The sequence below is a fragment of the Sciurus carolinensis genome, chromosome 6 (genome assembly GCF_902686445.1).
Source record: "Sciurus carolinensis chromosome 6, mSciCar1.2, whole genome shotgun sequence".
NCBI lineage: Eukaryota > Metazoa > Chordata > Mammalia > Rodentia > Sciuridae > Sciurus > Sciurus carolinensis.
The window spans coordinates 101,145,212-101,159,482 of NC_062218.1; the positions used below are offsets into that span (position 1 = coordinate 101,145,212).

The window sequence follows — 14,271 nt, forward strand, 5'->3', positions numbered from 1 at the left end:
TACTGAGTGCTGGCATTTACCATGTTTCTGGGACTATGCTGGTGACTCTGTCATCGGTGCTTAAGCCTGTGGGGCTGCAGTGGGATGGCCATGTGGCCTAACAGGTGTCATTAAGAGTAGCAGCCATGTGGAGTTGTCTCCTGGCCTGCGCTGGGGGTGACGAGGCTGTGAAGGGGAGCAGGAAGGGCTGGAGAGACTGAGCTGCTTTACTCCTGCAACTTTGGCTTCTTTTCCTCTCTCTTTTTTGCCAGGAAGCCAAAAAGAAGTATGACAAAGAGACAGAGAAGTACTGTGGCATCTTAGAAAAACACTTGAATTTGTCTTCTAAAAAGAAAGAATCCCAGCTTCAGGAGGTAAGAAACGTGATGAATCCCTGAACAATGTTCAGTTTTTACACATTATTGCAGACTCGTGCTGTTTATTCTTTGCCAGAAAATCTTGGGGTTGGAAGACCCATCCACTGCGGAGGTCTGCTTTACCTTTGTAACCCCTGTCCCACCCACACTTGTGGCTCAGCGTCCTGCTGTGACTGGGGAGCATATTGCCACCCAAGGCCACCACCTCCTGTGTGGGCACCCTGACAGCTAGACTGCGCCTCTTCATTTCAGGCTGAGACCTTTCTGTTTCTCTCACCCTTCGCCTTAATGAAACCTCTTGATTTCCTACCTTGGGTCACAATTCACGATGTTACCATTTGAAACACTTGGAGCATTCTTCCTAATATTGAGATTTGCATGTATATACGTGTGTGTGTGTGTGTGTGTGTGTGTGTGTGTGTGTGTGTATGTATGAAGATGGTAGGGCCAAGATGGTGAGAGTTTAAGGTAACTTTTAACTTAGGAGATGGTGGAGTTCAGTCCTATCCCAATCACAATTTCTTATGCATAATATATAAATATATATGTGTTTATATATCATATACTATATTAACTATATTTACATATAAATATTTATATATGCAAATAATCAAATTTACATTGTGTGTGTGTACTTTTTTTTTTAAGTACTGAGTATTGCACCCAGGGCTTCATGCATGCTAGGCAAATGCTCCACCACTGAACCATATCCCCAGCCCTTTAATAATTGATTTTTAAACTTGTTTCAATCCAGTGCTTGAATTTAGTCTTTTCCTTCCTTTTTTGTTTTAACAGTGTCATGTTGTCATACATAGATTTTGAGCTGTGTTAAACTTGTTTTGAGAAAATATTCTTTGATCTACTCCTGGTTTTTCTGGATTTGCATGAGGTCTTTTTAAAAGTAGCTCACCTGGAAAGAAAAGGCAGCTGTGCTGTCACCATGCTGTCACCCCTCACTTAGTTTGTGGAGATTGGCAGGGTAAGTGAGTTTGTGTTTCTGGAAGGCAGGGCAGTTTCCTAGTGGAACCCAGAATTTGGCTTCACAAATGTCATTTAAATCCCAACAGTTTGCCTGCCTTTCTCGGGATAGGGCTGTACGGGTTTGGCTCTCAGGCCCGCATTAGAGCAGATACCGGGCCAGTACTTGTGTCAGGTGAACCTGCATATGGAGAAGGTGGGGTCAGGTGGTGAGAGCTGAAGGTAACTTAGGAGATGGCGGAGTCCAGTCCCTTCCCAGTCATGATTTCTTAGGCACCTTATGTAGCAGTGTGGTGTTCTCAGGGATCTTTGCTTTGAAATGGGTATTTAAACCCAATCTCCGGGGCTTAGCCTGCAGCTCAGTGGTAGAGCTCTTGTCTACCATGTGCAAGCCCTGGGTTCAGTCCCCATTACTGCACAAGCAACAATAACAAGTTGAGAACTCCAGCTCGGATTGGGGACCTGGCCATTAGAAGATGGCCAAGGACATGTGGATCGTTCCTAATAAATGCCACTTAGGATCTGTCCTGCCACCCTCCCTTTTTGGTTCTCATTCTCCTAGTTTTAGTTGACATTTAGGGTTTGGAAGCTAATTTCTATTTCAGAAAAGCCTTTTGGCTATAGTTGACAATGACCAGATCTGTCCAGCTCTGCAGTTTCTCCATGTTCAGGATGACCATAAACTGTTAACACAGGCCTCGAGGGCTGAGCAGGAGTATGGACGCTGTGGCGCCTGCGGTGTGGGGCGCAGCTGCCCCGCTGGCATGGTGTTCCTCAAGGCTCGGTCTATACTGTTGACTTGGCCTGGGCCGAATCCAGTGTTTTCTTTAAAAGCCATTCCAATGCCATTTCCCTCTGAGGTGTCACAGTGTAGGGACCAGAACACTGGGCATGCAAAGACTACCCTGCCATGCATTCACTCTGTGACCTAGGACAAATCACTTAGACTCTCTAAGCTGTAGTTCCTTTATTTGTAAAACACTCATAGAATGTCCCTCCTGGCTACTTCACGAATGAGAAGGCAAACTGTAGGAACTGCACAAATATAACGTATTATTATTCAGACTGGCCTGGTTCTCTCCACCCTTTCTACCTACAATGGATGGCACTGTTCCTAACTTTGCCACTTTTTAAAAAAAAATTGTTTTAATTAGTTATGCATGATAGTGGAATGCATTATGATACATTGTACATGAATGAAGTATGATTTCTCATCCTTCTGGTTGTACATGATGTAGAATCCTACCAGTCGTGTAGTCATATATGCACACAGGGTAATAACATCTGATTCATTCTACTATCCTTCCTACCTCCACATCCCCTCCCTTCCCTTCACTGCCTTCTACCTAATCTAAAGGACCCCCACCCTTAATTGTGAGTTAGCGTCTGCATTTCAGAGAAAACATTCAGCCTTTGCTTTTTTGGGATTGGTGTATTTTACTTAGCTTGGTATTCTCTAGCTCCATCCATTTGCCAGCAAATGCCATAATTTCATTCTTTTTTAAGGCTGAGTAATATTCCGTTGTGTATATGTTACCACTTTTCTTTATCCATTCATATTTCTAAGGGCATGTGGTTTGGTTCCATAGTTTGGCTATTGTGAGTTGAGCTTCTATAAACATTGATGTGGTTGCATCACTGTAATATGCTGATTTTAAGTCCTTTGGGTATAAAATGAAGAGTGGGATAGCTGGGTCAAATGGTGGTTCCATTCCATAGACCAATGGTACAGAATAGAAGACACTAAAACAACCCACATAAATACAGTTGTCTCATACTAGACAAAGGTACCAAAAACATTCACTGGAGAAAAGATAGCCTATTCAACAAATATTGCTAGGAAAATTGGAAGTCAACATGTAACAAAATAAAATTAAACCTATCTCTCTCACCCCACATGAAACTCAAAGTGGATCAAAGACTTACATGCACTTGAACAAAGACCCTTGGGCCTAATAGAAGAAAAAGTAGGCCCAAATCTTCACTATGTCAGTCTATGATCTGACTTCCTTAACAAGACCCCTAAAAGCACAAGAAGTAAAATCAAGAAGCAGTAAATGGGATAGATTCAAACTGCTGCTTCTCAGCAAAGGAAACAATCAAAGATGTGAAGAAAGACCCTACAGAATGGGAGAAAATCTTTACCACGTGCACCTCAGATAGAGCATTAATCTCTGGGATGTATAAAGAACTCAAAAAACACCAAAAAACCCAAATAACCTAATCAATAAATGGGCTAAGGAACTAACAGACTTCACAGAAGAAGAAATACAGTTGATCAACAAATACATGAGAAAATGTTCAACATCTCTAGCAATTAGAGAAATGTAAATCAAAACCACTCTAAGATTTCATCTCACTCCAGTTAGGATGGCAATTATCAAGAATACACGCAACAGTAAATGGTGAGGCTGTGGAGAAAAGGTACACTCATACATTGCTGGTGGGAATGCAAATTGGTGCAACCATTATGGAAAGCAGTATGGAGATTCCTAACTTTGCCACTTTTATACCTCAGTGCACATTTTACCTTACCCTCTTTTGTTCTAGTGCTTTATATTTCTGCCTTTTACCCATTCATGCTTTCTAAGTACTTTGAAGGAAAGGATTGGGCTACTGGTCTTTCTTGCAAGTCCTGGTCTGTTCAGGTCAGCTCTCAAGCATTTCTTTTTAGTTATACCTGAACTGAATGTACGGGTGATAAAAGTTTAACAGCTGCAGCAACACACTACCACCACCACCACCACCAGCAGTAGCAGGAACATTTATTGAGTGTGTATTTCTGCCCCAGGTACTTCACGTGGAATCTTTCTGAATCCTCTTCACAAACACCCTATGGGGAATGGATGTATCAGCTTCATTTTACAGATGTGGAAACTTGAGGCTTGTCACTGGTAAATAGCCTGCCAGGTAGCTAGTTAACCCTGGCACCTGAATGGGGAGCCCCTTCTCACCCCGTTTGCTCTTCTCAGGAAGACTCTGATCCTTACCAGTCATTCTTATCCAGCACCATTGTCATGAAAACAGAACCAGAGAGAGGGCGGGACCTGGGTGATCATCCAGTACAACCTTGAATTACATTTGAAGGATCGGGCTCTTTGTAGAGGTCAAGTGATTTGCTCAAGGTGTTCCAGCTAGTTAGGGATGATTTTCTCTACATTTATTAAAAATCAACTTTTAGGAACATCATTAAATACCTGATACATCTTTGATGAAATCTGCTACTTTTGATTAGCCTTGATTGCAGGACTTTGTTTTTTTTTTTTTTTTTTTTTTATTATATTTTTCCCCTCCCCCCCACCCCTCCCACCCCTCCCACCCCTCCCACCCCTCTTTTCCCTCTACACAGTCCTTCTTTCCTTCATTCTTACTGCTCTCCTTAGCCTAACTCTAAACCTAACCCTAAACCTAATGCTAGCCGGTCCCACCCCCCATTCTTTGAATTGAATGCTTTTCAGTTTGAGCCCATTCCTAAAACCATCAAAGTAGAAATTGCAGGGCAGCAATGTGGAACGACACTGCCATCTAGTGGATGATTCTAAAAGCACCAACCTATTCTTTAATGGCTAAGTTTACATCAAAATCAGCATTTGTTCATTCAATAGTATTCACTGGACACTTCTGTGAAAGTCTGTGCAGGCTGTGGGTGTTTTGTGGTAAGTGAAATGAAGGATTTGCTTTCATGTAACTTATAGTCTTAGAGAATGTCTCTTTCATAAAGCACAGAATTGTTGATGGGTTGGGTCAAGCTGGAAGATTTATGTTTAAGTAACAGATAGTGAAACTGTCTGGAGTGACGTATTAGTCAGCTTTCTATTACAAAACCCCGAGACTGAGTACTTTGTAAAGAAAAGAGATTCATTTAGCTACACTTTTGAAAGTTCAAACAGCACTGCATCAGTTCTGCTGACCTCCCACCCCCAACCTTTCATATCACATTAGGGTAATAGCATCATAACGGCAGGACCCCTGTGAGAGGGGAGAGCACTTGAAGGCCACTAGAGAGAGCAGGAGGGGCCAGTGTTAATGAAAGAATTAGTAGGATTCCATGAAAAGGACTTAATACCTCCCAAACCAGTACCCCAACACTGTCACACTGAGGACCAAGCTCTGAGCACACCAACTTGGGGGACTCACTCAAACTACATAGCAAGTGCTGTGCTGAGCAGGTTGGAATCCTGGCTGTGATTCTACTGTAAAGTGTAAGGCTGTGGTCGAGTCTATGCCCTCGAGTAAGCAGGGCACTGACAAGAGAACTGTGCCATCCTCAGGGATCTCCTTTCTCTTCCTTTGGGAATACACTGAGGTATGCATTTCCTTTTAGTGCTGCAGCCATGTGCTTCAGTGCTACTGATGGCCACAGGGAGACTGAGCTACTGAGTTCCTCATTCCGCGGGCATCTGTTGAACACTTACTCTGGGCCAGGCACTATTATGGGATAGAAAAATGGAAAAAATAGATAAGGTGTTTGTTCTCATAGACTTTATGTCACACAAGAAGAGAAGGAATAAATAATTTCACACAGTAATAAGGAAATAAATTGGGAGGTAAGCTAGAGACTCCCTGGGGTGACTTCTTTAGGATGACAAGGTTAATGAATGCTTCTCTGAAGAGCCCAGAACTGAGCCCGGAAGGTCGAGAGGGAGTAAGCTGAGTGAAAGGCTGGGGCAGTCTTCTTCAAGCTGTGGGTGTAATAAAAATCAGAATTACTGGGTCATAAAATAGAGTCCAGTAGGCAAGAATAAAAATATGTGCATTGTACTTAATTTAAAATGTGTATTCGGCCTGGGGTTGTGGCTTAGAGGTATAGCACTTGCCTAGCATGTGTGAGGCACTGGGTTTGATCCTCAGCGCCACATATAAATAAATAAATAAAATAAAGGTCCATTGACAACTAAAAAAATTTTTAAAAAATGTGTGTTGATTGGGTCACAATGTACAAAAGTCTTTCTTTTTTTAAATAAAAAATTTTTAGTTGTAGATGGACCCAATACCTTTATTTTACTTACTTATTTTTATGTGGTGCTGAGGATCAAACCCAGTGTCTCCCATGTGTAAGGTGAGCACTCTACGACTGAGCCACAACCCCAGCACATAAAAAGTATTTCTTGCTGTGCATTAAAGAGGGGGAAGAGGTTTTCAGGCAGAAGGGACACCAAGTGAGGTAGTGGGCAGGAAAGGGACTTGGGGTGTTAGTGGGCACAGGGATTCCAAACGCTGGGGCACAGTGAGGGTGCGTTATGATGGGCGGAGGGAGGCCAGAGGGGTGGGCAGAACTCCCAGGGTCTTGCACACCATGGGCAACATGGGGAAGGCCTCAAAGGGGCTGAGAGACCATCTGCTTGGGATTCCAAGAAAGGTACGCTGGCTGCTGGACAGAGGTGGGGCAGGTGAGAGAGCACAGGTGGAGAGACCAGTTAGGAGAGAAGCACAGTGGCTTGGGGACAGTGTGGCTGGTTCCAGGTGGGAGCAGGGATTGCAGCCCATCTGTGCTGAGATTCCTGGTGGTGGTAACAACCAACAAGCACAGGACACTTTCCTGTTTCCACATTGTTCACATCCTTTAGTCCATTTTCTCTATAAACCAGCTCTACTTGGAGACACGGATGGACATTATTATCTCCATCTTCCAGGCACGATCAGTGACTGCAAGCAGGAAAGTCCTAGAACTAGAACATTGACTTAGGTCAGCTGTCTGATGCTTGAGTTAGTTCCTTGTCCCTCACAGGGACTTCCTTTTGGTTCCTTCATCCCTGCCTAAACTGCATGAGGTCCTTTGCAGATTCTCAGGATGAGTCCCACCCCCACCCCTGCCTACAGCCTGAGTTGGCAAGCCCAGGGAGAATGTGAGGGGTGTATGGGGAGGTCGAGGAAGAAGATGAAACCCTCAGTGTAAATGCATTGGGATTTATTTAATTTTATTTTTTTAAATCTCCAAGAACATTAAACCCTGTTGGATCATAGAGGGCATGACTGGAAGAGCCCAGGTGGAAAGTGTCAGCCTAGTCACCTAAGTAGCCACCCCTAGGGGAGGTGGGGTGTGGGGCCTTCTGAAACATTGCCTCCAGATAAAGACCTTCTTCCTCCTTCCCCTGCTTGGAGGCTTACAGTGCCCCCTATCTTGACCCTCTGTTTCATTCAGTAGATGCTCAGCAGACCAGCCTCTCAGTATTAGTATGTAAGTTGCCGTGGGAGCTAGTTGGTAGCGTGAGACTTGAATGTCCACTTTAGGGCTGTTTCACAGTTCTTATATGTTACTAGCACCTATAATTTTCTCTTTATTTACATGATTATTTGACTGAGTTTGCACTCTGCTTTTTTCCTTCCTATGCTGTGAGCTCTATGAAGAACGTTTCTTTTGACTCATGATAGTTGAATGAATGAATGAATGAATGAATGAATGAATGAATGAATGAATTGCCAAGTTCTTAAGGTGTTAGGGTAGCATATCTTTGGAATAATGGAGGTAAGGGTTTGTCCCACATTTCTTCTGCAGGAAGCTTGACAAAAGAACAAGAAAGAAGTGTTCTTTGGGGAGCTTTGTTTGTCTTAGTAGTGTGTTATAGAATTGTTCCTGACTTGTTTCTAAGGAAAATAGTGTTTTGTTTCCTACTCATAGTATATTCATTTGTATTAAAAATGTAATCACTTTAGGACTGGGATTGTGGCTCAGGGTAGAGGGCTTGCCTGGCACGTGTGGGGCACTGGGTTCGATCCTCAGCACCACCTAAATAAATAAAATACAGGTATTGTGTCCATCTACAACTAAAAAATATTTTTAAAAAATGTAATAACTTTAGTGTTTCATCAATGAAATTTGCTTTCCATGAAGAGTTGACATGGCTGTGTTGTGGTTGAGGACATCCTTCAGCATAGCTTCTTGCTGCTCTGCCCAAACTCGTTTCCTCTCCTGGGTTCTTGATTTAATTGTACCCACCCGTGGGCCTGTCCTGGACACCATCTGCACAGAGGGAGAAGGGAGAACCAGAGGGAGCAATGCCATTACTGTCTTTGGGGTAAAGTGACAGTTTCTTCGTCGCAGTAATTGGGGCGTTGTGAAAATGCCCCCTTTGGTGTTCCCTTCCCTCTAACAGCTTGTTTTGTTCATGAGGAGGGACAGGGTGAGGCCGGCACTACAGATTTTCTTTTTCACTCTAAAAACCTGCTTGCTGTGGAGCCCAGGTTCCCCTCAGGAGGTGGTAGAGCGTTGTGGCCAGTGTTTGAAGTTCTTTGGGGCAGATGCACCAAGATGGGAGTCCCAGCTCTGTCCTGTACTGGATCTGTGACCTTCATTGGACTTGATTTTCCTCCTGCAAATTAGAGATGAAGATCATATATCCTTTATAGGAATTTAATAAGGATGATTTAATTAAAATTAATGATGATTAAATAGTGTATATATAACTTTGGATATGGCACCTGGCACAAAGTGAGCGTTCCCTCAGCCATTGTCATTATTCTTATTTCTGTGTCATGCTATTTGATTTACTTTAAAATTATCTCCAGAGATTTTGTTCTGCTCGCTCATTACTCTCCTTGGGTAAATGACTCGATTTCTTTCTTAATTCCATCTTGTTTGTAGGCCGACAGCCAAGTGGACTTGGTCCGGCAGCATTTCTATGAAGTATCCCTGGAGTATGTCTTCAAGGTGCAGGAAGTCCAAGAGAGAAAGATGTTTGAGTTTGTGGAGCCTGTAAGTAGACGTTCTGGGCTTGATGATGTACCCACACTTTGATCCCTGCCTTTCGTTCCAGCTGCCTGGTAGGTTGCAGAACACTCTTGGTTGTTGATTCTGCAGTTGGCCAGCTCTGGGCTGTGCCTTTGGCTAAGACTTGGCTTTCTCAGCTACCCTGGAATCTCCTGCATGTGTTCCTGTATAACTCAGGGATGGAGGTAGAGCGCTCCGCAGGAGTTCCTTCCTCTAGCCATCCGGACCTGTGCTGTTTGGACTCCTGGTGGAAGAAGTTCCATGTGGCAGTTCAGAGAGGAGGTGTTCTCATTTTACTCTGAAATAGTGATCACAACTTAGCTTTCCTCTCTTCTCCTACCCATCCCCTTTCCCTCAAATAATCCAAATGCAATGGTAACTTTTAGTCAGCTCGTTCACTGCTATGACCTGACGTGAACAATTTTAGAGGAGGAAAATTTTATGTAGCACTTATGGTTTCAAAGGTCTCAGTCAATAGATGACTGGCTCCATTCCTCAGAGCCTGAGGTAAGGCAGGACATAATGGTGGAAGAGTGTGGTGGAGGAAAGGGGTCCAAGACATTGCACTTGGAATCGGAGAGAGTGAAAGAGAGAGCTCCCCTCAACAGGGACAAAATATATACCCCAAAGGCACGCCTCCAGTGACCCACCTCCTGCAGCCACATCCTCCTTGCCTACGGTTACCACCTAGTTAATCCTAGTTGACCCACTCATGTCACCCCTAAACCTTCTTGCTTCATCTCACACATGTACTTTTGGGAGGTATATCAAAATCATAACCTAACCCTGGAAATAGCAGAATTTATTATACCATGTACCTTTTTCTTTTAAACCCTGGGTTTCAGAGCCCCTCCTTACCCCATTCAGGCCTTTCTCACAGTGGGTTTTTTTTGATGACCAGAGCAGCATAGAGATTGTACAGTGGACCGTGATGAAATCTGGACTTGGGCAGACTGTCTAGTGGACGTGAAAGATTGCAGTGAGGAAAAAGTCTGACTTTAGGCTGTGGTTGTGGCTTCGCTCAGATGTGGTGCCTCTTTGCTGGCTGTGGCACTGATGTGCAGAATCCACAGATGGAAGACTTCCTGGAGACATCAAAATAACACATGGGCCTCAGTTGAGAACTCTTGCAGACCTTGGATTTTTCAGCCAAAAGGTAGCCTCTGAGTTAGACACCAGCCTGGGGGCTCCGTACAAATATGATTCTGGTCTACCTCGGTTTTAAGAAAGGGCAATTTTCCTAAGCAAAAAAGAATAAAACTGTAAGAGACTGAAATAAAATGACCCCTTTTTTTTAGTAAAGTGTTTTCTGTATGCCATTTCTACTTTATAGAAGTAGTACGCTTTTTAGTCATGTAGACTTGCTAGTTGTTTCTTACGACTTCAGTTACCTTTGGAATCTTTGTATCTTTCACTGTGCTGGGACTGTGATCTTGGGATCACAGGAATGTGATACTTTAAATTCCTTAATTACCCCCATCTGAATTTTGGAAACCTTAGAGCCAATTTCCTGTCCATCAGTGGTGTTGGTCAAGGCCTCAGGTGAAAACTCTGTTGTTCTGCAGGGCCTGTTAGGAGTGAGCAGGTATGTTTAGTGGGGTAGGTTCATTGATTTCCATATTTAGGACCCAGATGGTAAAGCTAGCCTTTCAGTCAGGTTTGCTGAAGACTTGTTTACTGAGATCAGGGCAGGAATTCCAATGCTGTCAAATAGAATTTGCCTTTAGCATTATTTTTATTTGCTTTTACTAGAATTTCTGGACAAGAAGAACAGTGGGTGTAGTGCTAATAATCTTTATGTTTGCATTGATCAATATTATTCTGTAATTGCTTTTGATAACTTTTATTCTAATTGGTCCATCTGGTTTTTTGGGGTGAATTTTTTTGTTATCCATTTTAATCTGCCAGTAGGTATATCTAGTGAATCAGGTATTATATCTGTTCACTTTGACCAAGCGACAACCACGAAGCCTCGCAATTAGTAGGGCACATCTGTGAGGTTCAGTTAATCTAGGCTGGGTGTAGCTGGATGGCTTTGCTCATCTGGCCTGGTTTTCTTCCTCCTTCCCCCACTCCCTTCTTTTTCCTTCCCATGTCCCTCCTCTTCCTTTTTTTTTTTTTTTTTAAAGAAATCTCCAGAGATTTACCATTCCATTTCCTGGCTTTCTCTTGTATCGTGTTAATGTCTTAGGGAGTAGAATCATGTTAAGGATGGTCTGAATTTAAATCTGTGCTTTGTCAAGTAGTAGCTGTGAGTTCTTGGGCAAGTTATTTCTCTGAGCCTCACTTTCCTCACGTACAAAATGGGGATAACAGTACCACCTACCTTATAAAGATGCTGTGAGAATTGAATGAGTTGATCCAAGTAAAGTCTTAGAACAGAAACTGATTAGCCCCCAGAGAAAAGTTAGGAAAATTTTTTAAATTTATGGGCCTACATGTTTTAATATAACTAGTCTTGGCATAATCTGAAAGCATATATATACTGACTGCCATGGAACATGCTGACATCTCAGCAACTGTGTCTGAGGAGCTCACAGCCTTACTGGGAAAATAAGCTATGGAGAGTGGGGAGCCAGGCACAGCAGCAAGCAGGTTAGTGACAGGGTAGATGGCCTGGATGATGTGGATTGCCAGAGGGATTTAAAGAGTAGAAAAGTATTGCAGTTTGCAGATGCTTTTTTCTTAAAATATTTTTTTTAAATTATAGATGGACACAATACCTTATTTTATTTTTATGTGGTGCCGAGAATCAAACCCAGTGCCTCATATGTGCCAGGCTTCTGCTACTGAGCCACGGTCCCAGTCCTTGCAGATGCTTTTCAGGGCGCACAGTGAGGCACCTGGAGAGCTAATGGAATTTTCCAGTCTCACATTAGGGCAAAGAAAAAGTGATGAGGATTTACCCAAAGTTTAATTAAATAAAAAATAAATAAATAAAAAAAATGAGTTGGTGAAGAGGTTAGAGGTAAGATTCGGATGTTTAGCCTTCACTTTTCTGTGGACGTTCTTGTCTCTGAACATCCCAGGGTCTAGCAGTTCAGTGACTTAAGGAGCTGGGGATGGGGGAAGATACAGTAGCCCTCTTATTTGTGGTTTCATTACCCATTGTCATCTGTGTCCAAAAATATCAAGCGAAAATTTCCCTGAAACAACTCCTATGTTTTTGGAGCATCACTCACACTGTCCCTCTCCATCCTGCCTGGCAACAAGGATGTGAATCATGCTGTATGTGCTGCCCGCCTGTTAGTCACTTAGTAGGCCTCTCGGGCATCAGATTGACAGTCACTGTTCAGTGGTATCACAGGGCTTGTGTTGGAGCAGCCCTTCTAGCAGCCTAACGCTGCGTCACAGTGCTGCGTCGTTCACCTTGCTTCATCTCCTGCGGGCATCGCATCATCTCACGTCATCACAAGAGGGGGTGTGGTACAGACATTCTGAGAGGGAAAAAGAAAGCACAACCACATAACTTATTCAGTACCTAGCAGTATGCATTACAGTGTTGTTTTCATTCTTTGAGTTATTCTTACTCTTACCATAGTTCATAAATCAAACTTTATCAAAGGTACATACGCATGGGAAAAAAGATCATATAGGAAGAATTTGGTACCTTTAATTTCTGGTATCCACTGGGGGTCTTAGAAGGTATTCTCTGTGGATAAGTGTGGACTACTGTATTCAAATGGGGCTAGAGATGAGGTGAGCAGTTCTCAAAGTGTTAGAAATGGCGAATTCCCAGACTCTGTCCTAGCCCTGGAATTTAAGGGCCAGGCCTAGCAGTGTTTGTTTTAGTAAGCCTTCCAGGTGATTCTGCTGCATATGGCAGTTTGAGCCACTGGTTTAGGTTGTACAAAGGGAGAACATGAAATAGCCATTGATGATTTTAGTTGAAACCTTGTCATGTGCTGTGCTAAGCACTTTACCTACACTTTGTCGTTCAATCTTTACAGCATCTCTGGGGGCAAGTACTGTTTTTATTTCTATTTTCAGATGAGGAAATGGAAACACATACAGATGTGACCTCTATGAAAAAGCCTTTGATAGCTTACATGTGAAAAGGAAACCAAGACATCTATTGAACCAAATTGCTAGGGTGCTTCAGTGTTGGTTGCAGCCAAAGGACTCTTCCAGCCTTTCAAGGGACCTCTGTGTGTTCATTTGTTTCTTAGAAAGTGTATTCAAGTGCCAGGATATTACTGACCTTCACAAATATAAAAATAAAATTTTTAGTGTTCCCTGGAAGAAAATCAGACTTTCAGGCTCAAAACATGCATACGTGCTTGTTGCTTGTGCATGTACTCATACACACACACACACACACACACACACACCCCTGTGTGTATGTGCAGGAAGCCTTTATATTCTTATCGAGTCACCAGATGTTCTGGAGATGTGGATTGCAGATATGACGCATGGAGTGCAGGAAGCTGAAGCCATGCTCCCTCCATTCCCTGAGTTTTCATAATTGAAGATTAATTAGTGCCATCGAGAACTCATTCTGCATGCTCATCAAGTACTGTGTCTTGAGTTTCTTCTCCTCCTCAGTATTTCTTGGTGCTGTGTCTTCCTGTCCTTCCCACTCTTCTGTCCTGTTGCAGGTCTTCATTCTTCCCCTGTTGTCTCTGGTGTTCTGTCTTGGGCTTCCTCTTTCCTCACCTGCCTGGACCACACTGCATCTTCTAACATAGTCTGACTATGTGCTTCTCTTGCAGAACAGCTCCTGGCAGCACACCTGTGCTAAGCCCACTCGGTAGATGATCAGAATTGACCTTCACCTCACCTTGGCACTAATCCATACCATTGCTGTCCTCCTGTTGAAGATGAGTTAAAGGGGGTCGTGTGACTTGGCTACTGGCTGTGGTCTTTGTTGAATGAGTAGTGATTCTTGGTAGCTGTATGAGTTGTTGGGGCTGCTGTAACAAAGGATCACAAACAGGGAGGCTTAACACAACAGAAGTCTGTTGTCTACAGTTCTAGAAGCTGGAAGTCTGAGATTGAGGTGTTGGCAGGGCCATGCTTCCTCCGAAACCTACAGGGAAAGGATCTTTCCTCTTCTGGCTTCTGGTGATTTGCCTGTGATTTTTGGCAGTCCTCCACCTTCACAGGGACATCTTCCTGCTGTGCATGTCTGTCTCTGTGTCCCAATTTCCTCCTTTATAGGACATCAGTCATGTTATGCTTATAAAACTATTAGTGCCCAACCTGATGACCTTCCATGAACTTGATCAT

General features: G+C 43.2%; 1 protein-coding gene across 1 annotated transcript in view; it reads left to right on the forward strand.

The window, feature by feature from the left end:
- The window catches only part of Arhgap26 (Rho GTPase activating protein 26), a 416,546-nt gene that overhangs the window by 116,030 nt on the left and 286,245 nt on the right, over nucleotides 1-14,271 (forward strand). The window contains 2 exon segments of the mRNA XM_047554761.1: nucleotides 252-353; nucleotides 8,917-9,027. Of these exon segments, the coding sequence (XP_047410717.1) occupies nucleotides 252-353; nucleotides 8,917-9,027 (213 nt within the window).